We start from the raw sequence: 15,294 nt of genomic DNA on the forward strand, positions 1-15,294 counted from the left end.
GTCCCAGAATTTGCCTGTCCCTGGATCCTACTCATCTCCCCACATGGGCCTCCCTCATTCCTTCTCTCTCTCTCTCTCTCTCTCTCTCTCTCTCCCCTCCCTCCCTCTCCTGTCTCCCCCTCTCTCTCTGCTCTCTCTCCCGCCGGACCCTCTCTCCGAACCCCTATTGATTTCCTTCTCTTTGGTCTCATAGTGGCTGCACTTTTTATTACTGTTATTTCCTCTCCTGCTCCATCTCCACCTCTGTTCCTTTCCTCTCTTCTGACTCTTATCCCCAGGAATGCCTGCCTGGGGTTCTCTTCATCTATTTCTTGCCTGCTCTGCCCTTTGCTTATCCTCGCAATAAATTTGTGATTCTTGCCATCCTTACTCCTGATCTGTGTTCTGATTCTTCCTCATACTAACCCTAGCTCCCACCTCCCAATATATATCCAAATCACAGTCTCTCCTAAAGTCCGTATCTGGATGCTTCCTCCTGCACTCCTCTCCTCTGCCATCTTTCTCTCCACTCTTCCCCTACCACTGTTTGAAGCCAAACACCCCTGCTCCCACCCCAGCAAGGAAGAGGCCACCAGATCCCTCTCTTTCCATCCCTCCCTTCCCCCAGTCTTCCCTCCCAACTCCCCTATGCCTCCGCTGCAGCTGCAGCAGTCCGTTGCCAGGGCAACCACAGCTGGCTGGGCGGGAGCCCCCTCCACCCCATCCCCCATCCCCCTCTTCTTTCCTGCTAGTCCAGAGAAGCTGGGACAAAGCCAGAGGGAGGCGTGGTACCAGGGCCTGGAGGAGGTGGTGGTCCACCCAGTGCCCAGTTGCTACTCCAAGGAGGCCCTGGCTCCCCTTCTTGGTTACACCCCAAATCAGGCTGGAGGAGGAGACAATCGTAGGCAGAGGGGTCAGGCCCAGTTTAATACACAGAACAAGTTAATTCACAGCAGAGGCAGGCAATAAAGGAGACTTGTTTACAAAGGGAGGGAGGTGCTGCTGGATTGGGGGGAGATTCCCCCAGCACCTCCCCCTCCCCCACTTGTAGTCTCAACTTCCCTTTTTTTTTTTAAACCCGAACAACGAACACACACAACCACAAGAAACAACCACACCCCCTCACTACCTCCAAAATGGCCGGCGAGGGTGGTAGGGGGCAGCCCAGCCTGGCCAGGTGGGAAGGGGGCTGGGAAGGAGGAAAAATTGAGTCCATTGTAGAGAGTCTGTGCTTCTAATTCCAGCGGGCGGGTGCTGGCTGGCAGGGGCCCCTCCGGACTCCCCGGCCACTCACCTCCCGCCTGGCAGGCACCTGGTGGGCATAGGGGAGGGGCAGGAAGAGTTCAAAACCATGGTTCACATCATGCAGTATCCATATGGGCACCGGGAGGGGGGTGAGGGGTGGACACTGCCCACTGGGCATGAGGGGGGGAACGGTGCCCACCTCAGATGGAGAGGTGGAACAGCTGCAACTCCAGAATTGGGGCGGGGGTGGGGAGTGCCAGGCAGGAAGCTGGCAGAGTCAGGTGCCCAGCAGATGCTCAGCCATACCCCCTCTACCTCCACCCAGCCGGGCCTTATAGGACTCTTTGTATATATTAATTTCTTTTTTTTTTAACTTTTTGTCTTTTTCTTTAGAAAAAGGCTCTGTCCATGCCCCAGGTTGGCATCCACTACCCCCCTGTGCCCGCCAAGAGGCGGGGTATGGCTTTGAGGGGAGTGGAAGCCCCTGGTGCCCATTTGCCAAGGGATGGGGAAGGGAAGGAGGGCACGAGGGAGAGGGGCAGTGCTGGGCCCCAGCCTGCAGGGCTAACATTCCACCTGCAGAAGGGATGGCAGCCCTGCCCTCTCTAGGCTTCGCCCTCCTCCTGCTGCTGGGTATGAAGGTGGAAAAGAGGAGCTCTGATAGGCAGAGGGCAAGCACCACCCGGAGGGGTCCAGGTCCAGGTCCAGGTCCAGGAGAAGCAGAGCCAGGCCTAGGTGAGGGTGATGTAGGCAGAGGCCTTTTCTTTCAAGTGCCGCAGGCAGAGGTGGCAACTCCAACTCCCTGAGAGGGTGGCCAGAGGATGAAATCAGGCCCATGTCCACCCAGCAGCGTGCATGGCTTCTGCCACCAGGAAGCCAACTTCCCAACACCCCATCCCCCACAGGAGTCCCCCTCATCCCTCACCTTCTGGGGGCTCCGCCATGGGGGGACTCAGGCAGTACATGTGGTAACCCCGATCACAGTCGTCACAAAACAGCAGCTGGTCCTGGGGGGTGAGACCCACCCAGCTGGCACCCTGGGGGCATGGGCACCAGAAACCGGGGTGGGGGGCTGGGGAAGGGGCCTGGTCCCAAGGGTGCTGGGCAGGGGGGTGGGGGGGCACTCTGAAAAGGGTCTGCATTATGGCCTCTGCCTGATCAGCAGACATCCATGTCACTCTGTAACTCTGGAATGCTATGTGACACTAAGGGCCTGATACTAGCTCTGGAGTTGTGGACATGGGTTAGAATCCCGGCTCTTCCCCTTTCTCAGACAGCCCATTCTCCCTCTCTGAGCTCCTTTCTTCTATGCAGTGGAAATGAGAGCAGGGCAGCAATCCATAGATCTGGTAGGGTAGTGTCAGGGAGAGGAGCAAAATAGTGCCAGACTCCAGTAATGGACACTAATAACAGTAAGTCTCCGCATTACTGCTGGTTGCCTGGGGCTGGGGCGGGGGGTGGGGGAGGTGAGGAGGACTCCTGGTGGGGCTGGCAGGGAGGGCGGCTGGGGATGCCCCAGGGAGGCAGGGCGGACACTCACGTCATTCTCCGAGGTGCCACATAGGCTGCAGGACTTGCACTCAATACACTGCCAGCGGTAGGTCCGCACAGCAGCTGTCATGTTCACCGTGAACTGTAAACACGAGGGGTGTCCTGGGGGCCGAGAGGCAGGGTTGTGGTTGCGGGGGGAGGAAATCATCCTGCCTCTGGTGGCTACTTGACCCCCCTAGGGAAGAAGCAGCTTCACCCCTACACAAGACGCCCAGCAGGCAAGCAGCTATACCTTGGCCATCACAGTCTCCTAGCCAGACGCCATGGCAACCACACTTTGCTCCCCAGAATGCTATGGCAACCACATTCCATTACCCACAGTGCTGTGGCAACCACGTCTTACCACCCACAACACCGGGGCAACCACAGTCTGTTAACCACCGGGCTGAGGCAGCCACATTCCATTACCCACCACGGAATATGGCCAAGTGCGCCTGTTAACCACAGTCACGTGGCAACCGCCTTCTCCCAGCCACAATGCCATGGCAACTGCCTTGCACAACAGGGGTCCCCACACCTTGATTCCACAAGATGCCCCAGCAACGAAACTGTTCCTAACACTACTCATAATACCAGTTGGTTTGGCATCTCAGTACCCCAGGGCAGACACCTGCAGCTACAGCCATGGTGCCTGACACCAGAGCCACCACTCCTGCCATCCACACTCAGTGCCCACTGTGCCTGCCCTCAACATCATCACCCACAGGGCCTGATACCCACACCACCGACAGGGCCTGATACCCACACCCACAGTCGCTGCCCACAGCTGTCATCCATGATGCCCAACACCCACCAACACTGCCACAGTACTTGACACCCACAGATCTGACACTTCTGGCCATCCCCTATGGTAGCCAACCCCACAGCTGCTGCCTGAGTGCCTTAACAACTACAATTTCATTTTATCTAACTGCCACAAGAAGCAGACCTCACAACCCAGGATACCACAACCGTCACAAATTTCTTACCATGCTGAAGCCACCACCATAGGAAATGGCATTCCATTCGGCAAATAAGGACCCAGGCAGTAGCAATCCAGCACTCCCAGGTCTCAGTCTCCTACCCACAATGCCTCTGCCATCTTCTCACTACTGTCCGTGCCGCGATTAGCATGGGTCACTACGTACAATGGCACAATGGCCATGTCCCACCATTCCCAGTTGGGAATCCCACTGGGATTCCTACAGTGCTCAGCAGCTGAGCCATGGGGGCCTTGGTTCCCCACATACAACCTCCCCATCCTCCAGGCCTGGACTTCTGGCCCTCTTCTCCACCTCCAATGGGGGTATCACCTGATCGGCCACAGTCTGCACAAGAGATGAGGTCCTCGGGACACCCCGTCTTCTTGGAGCCACCCAGGCAGAAGTCACAGTAGCCATTAGGGATGACAGTGCCGTCAGGTGCCTTCTTGGCTGAAAGACAGTGGGCAGGGCTGGGCACAGGGCAGGAGGACCACCCAGTCAAGGGCTGCTGAAGTAGGAGTGGAAAGAAGCATCCCTACCTGTGTGCTTCCTTTGTGCCTCGGGGACCCAGGCCAATTCTTTGTAAAACTCTGGGGGTGGGGGACAGAGAGAGGGGCTCTCACCAGAGGCAAGGCTCCAACTGCCCTGCCCCTCCTTCCCCCAGCCTTGGCCCTGGGGCTGGGCTATTATTAGTCCAAGCACCAGGAGAATGTGGAAAGAGTAGCTACCCTGACCTGTGATTAGTAACAAAAAAAAAGGAGTTGGGGAGGGGGGCGTCATTCTCATGAGGACCACCAGCTCTTAGTACAATTGATTATGTTCTCTTTTATTATACAAAAATGTGACAATCAGTACGGGCTTCGGAAGAGCAGCCTTGCCTCTGCCTCACAACTCTACCTATCTGCCAGGCAGCAACCCCTAGCTAAGCCCCGCCCAGGTAAAATTCTGCAGATGTTTCTGGCCAAGACCTAGTATGGAGAGAAGCTCAGAGCACAGAGGTGCCCGGATATGTGGTGGGCCTGATCTGAGGATGCTGCCCTCTGCCTCCAAGAGATGGACGGAAGTCAGCTCCCCTCCCCCATCACCCAGCTGGCATGCTGTGGGCTGAACACGGGTGGGTGCCAAGGGCTCCTGGGCCACCAACCCGACCCTTTAGCCCCTTAGCCAAAAGCACAGCAGAAAAGGGAGAAAGGGAGGCTCAGGGAGGGAGGGGAGTCATCTATCACCCCCTCCCCAAGCTCTAATTGAAACAATAAATCAGACCCAGAAATATTACGCCCGGGCCAGGAGCGAGGGAAGAGATGGTTGGTTGCCATGGCAACCCCGGAGCCAGCATCCCTATGGTCGGTGGGGGAGGGAACCTCTGAGCTGGAGATTTTCCAGAAATGTCTAATGTGCCCCCACCCCCTCCACAGCCGCCACCAGGCTTCTTCAGCACCCCCCTCCACCATCCCTGGGCCCCTCGCCTCCCCAACCTGGCCCTTGGGCTCACGTTTGTGGTTGTTTTTCCGGTGGAAGGGCAGGGCGTGGCGCTCGGCGTGCTCCTCCCCCTCCTCCTCAGCCAGGTGGGTGTGGGTGTAGTGGTAGCTGAGCCCTGGCCGGTTCTTATACCGCTTCCCACAGACTGGAGGACGAGCGAGCGGGCAGCTGTCAGCCTCCTCAGCCGCTGCCTCCACCCTGGCCTCCAGGATCACACCACCCCCACTGCCCAAGACCTAAACATACACACCCACCCAAGGCCAGGACAGAGGGGGGAGAGCCATCAGGGGAGAGGACTCTGGGCCCCACTCTCTCTTTCCCCCTCTGCAGAAGGACTCACTATCACAGACATACGGCTTGTCTCGGTCCTCCAAGGAAGCAGTGTCCTGGCGTTTCCGGAGACCCCCGATGCCGTATGCCTGCAGGACACAGGAGAATGGGCATAAGTGAGAGACCCAGAAAACCAAGTTGTCACCATCTGAACTTGAATTTTTCTTTTTTTTCTTTTTTAAGGAAGGGTAGCACTACATAACCCAAGCTGCCATGCAACTTGAGATCCTCCTGTCTCAGCCTCCTGAAGTGGGATCACAGGTGTACACCACCCATGGGGCTTCATCATTTGGACTTCAACTTAAGTTACACACACACACACACACACACACACACACAAAGGGGACGGGAGGGAAAAACTGGGAGACAGGGAAGGGGTGACATTGTCCAAAAACAAAGGTACTCATTACCTGACTATGTAACTGTAACCCCTCTGTATATAACCTTTATCATAATAAAAACAAATTTGGAGGAGGAAGAAAAATAACACAAATATTTGATTTGAGGGTGCTGATAGTATTGCTCAGTGATAGAATGCTTGCTTAGCAAGCTGAGGGTCTAAGCCCTAGCACAGCAAAAATTATAGTAATCGTAATAGTATTCCTGCTCCTCCACCAAGCAATTTATTCTTCCTAGCTATAGAGTGTTAAACCTCTCTGAGATAGCCATGAGATCGTTCTAGTTGCTGGGAGTGAGTGGCTCACGCCTGTAATCCTACTCAAGAGGTTGAGATTTGAGGATTGTGGTTCAAAGCCAGCCCGGACAGAATAGTCTATAAAGACTCCATCTCCAATTAACAAGCAAAATGCTAGCCTGAAAATGTGGCTCAACTGGTAGAGCACTAGCTATGAGAGGGGGAAAAAAGCCAAGCAAGAGCCGGGCGCTGGTGGCTCACTCCTGTGATCCTAGCTCCTCAGGAGGCTGAGATCTGAGGATCACGGTTCAAAGCCAGCCCAGGCAGGAAAGCCTGTGAGACTCTTATCTCCAATGAACCACTCAGAAAACTGGAAGTGGCACTGTGGCTCAAGTGGCAGAGTGCTAGCCTTGAGCTGTAGAGCTGAGGGACGGCGCCTAGACACAAAGTTCAAGCCCCACAACTGACCAAAAAAAAAAAAAAAAGCCAAACAAGAACGCAAGGCCCTGATTTCAAGCCCTAGACCCCAGGGTCTGGGGGAGGTGGTGGTAAAAATAGTTCTAATCCACTACACAATTTCCTATTTTACAAATGGTTTAATCCATGTCAGCCTGGATCTCCTCCCTATTCAGGCTGTTCTGAGAGTGAAATATGGTCAGACCTGTGGCACATGCCTAGGAAGTATGAGCAGTCTCTGAGAGGAGAGGTGAGCAGCTTTAGGGGTACAGTCCCTGAGGGGAGGGGTGAGCAGCTTTGGGGATACCTTTCCTTTGGCCCTGTTCTTCCTCCTAGGAATGTCATCCTCCAAGTCTTCCACCTCAAGATCATGCGGAAACTCCAGCAACTGCTGTTTCTGGACCCCAGGAAAAGGAAGATTGAGAGGTCAGAAAGATGCGGGGGGGGGGGGGAGTGATGAGAAGTTGGCTCAGTGGTAGAGTGCTTGCCTCGCATGCATGAGGCCCTGGGTTCAATTCCTCAGCACCACATAAGCAGATAAAAGCCAGAAGTGGTGTGTAGCTCAAGTGGTAGAGTGCTAGCCTTGAGCTGAAGAGCTGAGGGACAGCACCCAGGCCCAGAGTTCAGCCCCCACGACCGACGAAAGGAAGGAAGGAAGAAAGAAAGAAAGAGAGAGAGAAAGAATGATGGGGGTACTGATCTGGTACAGGCTAGGGAGGGAATGCAGGTTGGTGGGAGGAGGGGTATCTTCCAATGAGAGGAGGAGGAGGTCTGGGAAGATGGAGACTCAGTATACCTGAAGGCCTTAAGGAACCAGGAAGGCTTAAGGGCTGGAGGGATGTGGAGTAGCCGCAGGTAGCTGCTTGTGGGGGTGAGAGGAGGATCTGCAGCTGGGTTAGGGGTTGCAGGGGGTGGTGGGAGGGAAGAATCTACCTGACAGTCCATAATAGTCTCCTCCTCCTTCAGCTCCACCTTCTTCTCCCCAGTCTCAGCACACAGCAGAGCCTCGAGGACTGGCCCTTCCGGGAGACCACCCTCTTTCTTCAATGGTGCCTCACAATCTGGGGACAAATGGTAGGGATAAGGGGGCAGGTCAAGGTTGGGGACCACACTCTTTGTGGGAGGGAAGAGGCCTCCCCACACTTGGTCAGCAACCAAAGCAAGGATTCCATCACATACCCTGGAAGGATGCCCAGATCCTGGAGAGACACAGCCACACCCTCACCCCCACTGGGACACACTCAGGAGGAGACATGACCAAAGCCCTAGACACACCTAAACCCTCATAAACCCTAGAGCCACAGAAGGGGGGGCAGCCAGACCCAAGGGAGTAGATATGGATACTTAAATGGGACATGTGGACATCCACAAGGAACATGCAAGACAGACAGTCAAAGGAAGACACAACACCAGTCCTCAGAGACACTACACACTCAGAGGAGATCCAGCCAGACTCTTGGCCATACCTGGGAGAGGCTTATCCAGACTGGGATACACTGAGAGATTCTCTGAGGGAGACCACTAGGCCTACTGTGATATCGAGACCTATACGAGGAAGGCACAGCCAGGCCACACAAACATCTACACACACACACACACACATCCCCAGAAAGCACTGATCAGACACAAACTATGCACAGGAGGAGAGACAAAGATAGACAGGTGAGCACTCCACTGCTTCCCAGATATAACACAGTCCCTCAGTCTTGGATAGTGGAAGACAAGAAGCCTATGTCTCTGATTTTGCTGGACTCTGATTTTGCTGGACACATGCAAGAAGCACTAAGTCCACCCATGCTGATCTAGCACACAGAAACACACTGAATGTACACACAAATGGCAAGACTCTCCCAGACACTCTAACATGTCCAGATTCCCACAGGAAGAGACAGCCAGCTGTGCACAGGTACTCAGTCATGCCCCAGAACAACTGGATTCTCAGATGGGCCAACCAGATACACACAAGAAAAAATACACTGGGAAACATCAAGAGGCACAGACTGACCAATTTCTCTTCAGACAGGAAGAGTTACAACCAGACACTTTTAATATCCAAACACACTCAGGGAGGGAAATAATCAGAGTACCCACAAAAAGAAGTACAGCCAGATACAAATGCACCCCAGCTCACTGGGGAGGGTCACAGATAGAGACTTCATATACCTAGACATGCCTGACAGGTACCACAATGTGCCCCAGTCCCCTGGGCCCATGGAGGAGACACAGCTGAAGCTCTGGGACTCAAAGCTGTGGGAGCTCTGAAATATACCCAAAACACTCAGGCTGGGCAGAGAGCAGGCCGTGGGACACTTAGGATGAAGATGTGCACTCATAAGCTCCACCCACCGATCTTGTACTCGCAGGGCCTGAGTCTGGGGTCCTCCAGGATGTTGAGTCTCCGCTTCTTTCGCCAACAGCGGGCAGGATAAGTATAGATCTGTCCTGGGGCCAAACCTAGAGAGAGAAGAGGGTAAGATCTCAGCCAGGGAGGCCGGCCCCGCCCTGCCCCGCCGGCCCCGCCCCGCCCTCCTGGCCGCCGGTACCTGGCCCGCGGTGGGTCTTCTCCATCCAGATGTAGCAGTTGTTCTGAGCAACGCCGGTCTGCGAGTCGAGGAAGGGCAGGCGCAGGCTGCGCTCGGCGCACAGGCGCGCGTTGTAGCTGCGGCAGTGCTCGATGGCCTCACGGTAGAAGTCCTCGCCTAGGCTACGGGGCGAGCGAGCAGCAGGCAGGCGCCTGTCAGCAAGGGTGGCCCCGAGTCCCAGCACCCCATCCCTGGCCCCAACGGCTGGCTCCAGCTGATTGGAAATGGATGGCCGGACACCCCGCCCCGCCCCCACCCCTTCCAACTTCACCTCTTCCCATCCCAGTGGTTCCCTCCTGGACCCTGGGGAGGGGGAGGGGACCCTAATCTGGGACTGAAGAGGCCTCCAGCTAAGAAGTGGATAAACACAATACAGACAGGGACAAAAACACAGGGAGACTCACCCACACTGCACGTATCCAAACACACAACACAAACAAACCGCACATGGTCATACGGAATTCACACACAAAGAGAAACTTACCCCAATGCTCACAAAGGAGAAGCAGACAAATCTCACACCTATGCACACACAAATATCTCCAGAAAAAAAAATACAAAAACCCCAAGCTACATACTACAGAGAGACCACACATATCTACGCACAATATACCTTACATAGCCAAAGACACACAATATAAACAAATCACCTACAAAGACCCACAACGTGAAAGTAGATCCCACCACACATATGCAAAGACACGCACACAATTGTCAGAAGACAATTACTCACATAAGCACTTACACACAGACCCAAAGCCATAACACAAACCAACCCCATCAAAAAGCTCCAGCCCCACAATACAAAGAAATCACACAGATTCACACAAGTAGAGGCACACATGTACAAAGAGACAAAAATACGTGTAAAAAAAAGTACCTAAAATACACACAGATTCACACCTATACAACAAGAAAATTAGGATCCACCCAGATTCACACAAACCTTTGCACCAGAAACACATGCCTATCCAAAGACAGAATCCAAGCCAAACACGGCATAGTTCCCACCGGACATGTGGGCCCCAAATATCCAAAGATATGTAGTTGTACAATAAAAGAAATCATATACATAGCCACATGAGCAAAATAAGTCACACACGCACCCACATTCTACACCCCAAGACAAAGGTAGTGAACACTCCGTACGAGTTTGCCAAGGCCTTGGCATCCTCAGATTTTCACCTCTCCCCAAACCAGGGGTCACAGGAGGGGGAGGAGGGGGGGGTCATCCTCCCCCCCCTCCTCCCCCCAAAAGAAATCCAGATCCTCTTCTCCACCTCCCCCATGACTTCCACCCCTCCAGGAGCAGCGCATCGAACACCATTCTAGCGAGAGACCCCCGATCCCGCACACTCGCACCCCTGCACACGGTGACAGTCCCCCTGACACCCCCCAGCCGCCACACACACACACACACACACACACACACACACACACACACACACACGCTCGTGCCCGTGCAGGCCCGGCTGCGCGCCCTCCCCCGCCCCGCCCCGCGCCGGCCCGCACCACCTCAGGGGGCCCGGGATGACCGTGGCCATCTTGCTCCCCGGGTCCTGCCCCCAGCAGGTCCCCGCCGGGTCGGTCCTCCCAGCGGTCGGGCGGGCGCTGAGGCCGCCCATCCATTCATTCCCGGGGGGCGGGAGCACGCGGATGTCAGCCAATCAGAGAGGTGGGGCGGGGCGCCCGGGTCATGCCGGGAGTGGTAGTCTCAGGCGGAGGCCCACGCACCTCCTCGGCCCCCCCCACCCCCGGCGCGGGGGAGGGGGGAATGAGAGAGCACGCTGTCACTTACGCGTGCATCCTTCGTCCCACGTGCACACAACGCATGCATGCACGCCCGGCCTGGCACACAACCCCCACGTGGCAGATTACACACACTCCCACACCTGCACCCCTGCTGGACGCTACACACGCAAACACCAAGAGACTCAAGACATCTTACAGCTAAGTGTCCACCCACACTTCTCACCAAGGAGCCAGCAGGGTGCAGACACCTGGATCACTGGCTCCATCCTTCCCCACCCCCAAACCCTCTCAAAAAAAAAAAAAAAAAAAAAGATGATGTCTCATTGACCGGGCACGGGCTGGGGGCACAGCTCAGTGGTAAAGCAGGTATTCCAGACGCCCTAAGTATCTCCAGCCAAGTAATAGCTGATCAATAAACTCGATAGGGCTTAGTTTTGTTTTGTGCTGGTACTGGAGCTTGAACTAAGGGCCTGAGCACTGTCCTTGAGCTTTTTATTGCTCAAGACTGACGCTCAATCATTTGAACCACACCACCACTTATGGCTCTTTGGTGGTTAATTGGAGAGAAGAGTCTCATAGACTTTCCTTACCCACGCTGGCTTCCAATCTCAATCCTCAGATCTCAACCTTCTCAGTAGTTAGGATTACTGGCAGGAAAAGAAACTGTTCTCTCTAATTACTCACTAAAAAGCCACAAGTTGTGCTTGTGGCTAAAGTGGTAGAGTTCAAGACTTGAAGGGAGGGGGAAGCTCAGGGACAGCACCCAGGCTCTGAGTTCAAGCCCCAGGCCTGCCGCCCCCCCCAAAAAATGCATGCATACAGTAAATGTTCAGTAAGTGTCTGTGTATGAATGTGGAGCAGCCATCAAATGTGTGAGACAGTTCTCTCCAGGGTAAAACCATTACACCATTTCTAGATGAAAAATCAGAGGCACTGTGAACCGTTCTTAAAGTTATTTGTCCTGGGTGATTTTTTTCCCCCTGGGGCTTGAATTCAGGGCCTGGGCACTGTCTCTGAGTGCTCAAAGATGTCACTCTACCACTTGAGCCACAGCACCACTTCCAGCTTTTTCTATATATGTGGTACTGAGGAATTGAACCCAGAGCTTCATGCTAGCATGCAAGCACTCTACCACTAAGCCACATTCTCGGCCTATCCTGGGTGATCTTTAAAGCTCACAGTTCTCCATGGAAGATGGAAGACTTACCTCATCTCCCACAGACTCTATCCCAAGGGATCCCCAGAGAACAAGCTGACCCACTGAGTACACACACCGCCTCACTCTCTTGAAGTGACACTGGTTGGAGTGTTGAAATGAACACCCACAAATACTCCCTTGTCCACCAGGGGGCGCTCCATGGACTGGCGCCCTTTTGAGACCCACTTGAGGCACCCCACGTTTATTGTTTCACTTCACACGCACACACACACACACACAAACCTACTCCATCCACAGCACCCCCACCCCCACTTCACATCTAAGCCATCTCAAGCCTTGGCTTGTCCTTCTCCCTTCCTAAATCGGGTGTTCAATTCCTTTCCAGAACACCGTGGTGACAAGGGAGTTGAGGATCTCTGGTACCCCTTTGCTTTCTGGTCTCCAGGTCCCTGTAAAAGCCAGCCCACCTTAACCACAGTAAACACTGCCCTCAGATCAAACGATTCAGCCCTGATTGTGCCTTCGCCATCTTCCACTCGCCTCTATCATTCTCCAGATCCCCAACACACCTTTTTGCACTTGCTCTCCACATCTCTGCCTCAAACCCTCCAACTCACCCCTGCTCAACCTCTGAAAGGAGCACAATGACAATTCCAGCCAGCAGTAACCAGGGCTCCCAACCTGAGAGAGCTCTCTTTCTTGCTCCCTGACCATCACCTTCACACACTGTCCTATGAACTTGACCTTCCAGTCCTCTCCCCTTCCTAGAATATTCGACAATATGCCTGTCCCCAAACCCTATGCCATGGGTGCTGTCCCCTAAAAGAAATAAGTATTTATTAATCAAACATTTATACTTTTGAAGCTGGGCAACAGTGGCTCACACCTGTAATCCTAGTTACTCAGGAGGCTGAGATCTGAGGATCATTGTACAAAGCCAGCCTGAGCAGGAAAGTCCGTGAGACTCCTTTCTCCAATGAACCACCAGAAAATCGGAAGTGGTGCTGTGGCTCAGGGGTAGAGTACTATCCTTAAGCAAACAGAGCTCAGGGACAGTACTTAGGCGGTGAATTTAAGCCATAGGACCAACAAAAAATTTTTTATATATTTATACTCTTGCTCAGGGCCAATCTCTAAAGGGTTTTTACAAAGATGCCTCTTGAAGCTCTACTTATTCTCCCCAATGCACAGACAGTAACACTGAGACTCAGAGCTGCAGAATTAATGGTTCAAGCTGAGGTTTTCATCTCCTGGCTCCCACTGCAAAGAGATTCAACTCCAGTGCACACACACATACATGCACACACACACATGTACCATACTGGGGCTTGAACTCAGGACCTGGGTGCTGTCCCAAGGCTGGCACTCCACCACTTGAGCCACAGCTCTATAGCTGGCTTTTGGGGGATGAACTGGGAGTCTCATGGACTGTCCTGCAGGGAGCTGGCTTTGAACCATGATCCTCAGATCTCAACACCCAGAGTAGCTAGGATTGGCATTCTTTAGGGACACTTGAGTCTCCACCTCCACTCTTGCAGACCCCATAGATGCAAGGAGAGTCAGTGGCCCTCCTGTACCCCCTACCTTTAGCAGCCAAATCTCTGCAGTGGGCACACTATAACTCCAAGGGGTCTGAGCAGAAATCACACTGACGAAATTTCTGCAGCTCTATCAACAGGCTTAGGGTACCACTGCCCCCAGTTTGAGGGTGTCCCCCACAAACAAAACCTCTATCCATGTGTGTGACTTAGGGTGACATAGAAGAGAGGCCACACACACACTGACCTAGACCACCAGACACTGGCTCCCTACCCTCTGCCTACCTGTGTAGGCCTGTGCCTATAAATCCCTGCCCCGCCCACCCGCTTCTCCCACCCCCACCCCACCCCCATTCCAGGACCAGAAGTGATGGGGGGCGCTTTGGTGCAGACCCAGCCCTTTTCCTAGGTAAGTGGGTGGGGGACGCCCTCCTTCCACCCTGTTACTCCCCACCCACACACTCAGCACTTAGATGCCCAAGGTCAAGGTTGTGGGAGCACGGGGGTGGGAGACAAGGGGGGGGTCGTGCGGGCCCCTTTGTGCAGCTCCGCAGGCGCGCGCCCCCCTCCTCTGCGGGCGCCAGGGAGGAGGGGGAGGGGAGGACCGCGCACGCCTGCGGGAGAGAGGGCGGGAGAAGCCGGGTGCCTGTCACTCGGAGCCCGCTGTCCCCGCCGGGGAGAGGGGGTGGGGAGCGCTGGGACCCGGGAGTCCCGGATCCCGAGGAAGGAAGACGGAGAAGGAGGGGAGGAGAGAGGAGGAGATAGCCAGGGGGTGGCAGGGACAAGGGGAGGGAAGGGAAGGAGGGGTTTCCGTGGACCCAAGCGTCTGAGTTGCCAGCTACTGGGCCGGAGAGGAAGCCGAGTCGGGGATAAGGAGAAAGGGAGGGAATCCCCGGAGACTTTAGGGCGCTCCCCGCACCCCCACCCAAAGCCCCAGGGGATAAGAGGTGCTCCCCATAGATGTCTGTGAGAGGAGACAGAGAGAGCTGACCCAGGCATGGGGTGGGGGGAGGCTTCTAGGTCCTGGAGACCAGAGAGGGAAAAGGGGGGGGACGCATCAGGGATTCAACAGAAGACACCCCTCCTGGCTTTGCTTCCTCCCCGTGGGTGCCACGGGTTGCGGGGTGGGGGGGTCCTTCAGAGAAAAGGAAAGGCGACGAGAGAAAGGTGGTTTGATGAGGGGCAAAGAAGGTGATGGAAACCCAAGAGGACCGAGGTCCAGACTTAGGCGCGGGCGCTCGCACCCCCAAGTCATCAGGGAGGAGAGAGAGGGAAGCCGCTACCCCCACTCTGGGTGAGGAAACGATGCCCACCTCCCCCCACAGCCCGCGCCCACATTCCTTCACTGACAGCGACAAAGAAGAGTCGCCCCCGCGACCCCGGCAGGGCGCCGTCCCTAACCCCGGGGAGGTGCCGAACAAGGGGGTCGGGGAGCCCCTCCCTCCCTAGGGGCTTGGGGGGAGCGCACTGGGGACCCCCCCTCCATTCAACTACGCTCCGCGGGTCCGGCCCCTGGTAGGGCGGGGGAAGGGCTCCTGGAGGAGGACGGGGGGGGGTCCCGCGAGGGGGCGGGGACGGCGGGGACACTCACGACTTGAGCGGGTTCTGAATGGCGGTAGCCATGGCC

The 15,294-nt window shown here is 55.1% G+C and overlaps 1 protein-coding gene across 5 annotated transcripts; it reads right to left on the reverse strand.

The window, feature by feature from the left end:
- Nucleotides 1-1,585: 1,585 nt before the first annotated feature.
- On the reverse strand, nucleotides 1,586-15,289 carry Dpf1 (D4, zinc and double PHD fingers family 1). Of its 5 annotated transcripts, none has more exons than XM_013026311.1 (12): nucleotides 15,259-15,288; nucleotides 9,180-9,335; nucleotides 8,983-9,090; nucleotides 7,570-7,697; nucleotides 6,944-7,033; nucleotides 5,557-5,635; nucleotides 5,230-5,361; nucleotides 4,277-4,327; nucleotides 4,068-4,187; nucleotides 2,765-2,877; nucleotides 2,150-2,231; nucleotides 1,586-2,026 (listed from the first exon to the last, which is right to left on the reverse strand). In XM_013026311.1, exons 2-12 carry the CDS (start codon nucleotides 9,202-9,204, stop codon nucleotides 1,956-1,958), a joined length of 999 nt encoding a protein of 332 aa, XP_012881765.1. In that variant the 5' UTR covers nucleotides 9,205-9,335; nucleotides 15,259-15,288; the 3' UTR covers nucleotides 1,586-1,955. The 5 variants fall into 5 exon arrangements, with proteins under 5 accessions (XP_012881765.1, XP_012881762.1, XP_012881763.1 ...); XM_013026308.1 differs by having other exon boundaries at nucleotides 1,956-2,026; nucleotides 9,180-9,340; nucleotides 15,259-15,289; XM_013026309.1 differs by lacking the exon at nucleotides 15,259-15,288 and adding an exon at nucleotides 10,734-10,864 and having other exon boundaries at nucleotides 1,956-2,026; nucleotides 9,180-9,340.
- Between the last annotated feature and the right edge of the window lie 5 nt (nucleotides 15,290-15,294).

Source organism: Dipodomys ordii, unplaced genomic scaffold (assembly GCF_000151885.1).
Source record: "Dipodomys ordii isolate 6190 unplaced genomic scaffold, Dord_2.0 Scaffold92, whole genome shotgun sequence".
Taxonomy (NCBI): Eukaryota; Metazoa; Chordata; class Mammalia; order Rodentia; family Heteromyidae; genus Dipodomys; species Dipodomys ordii.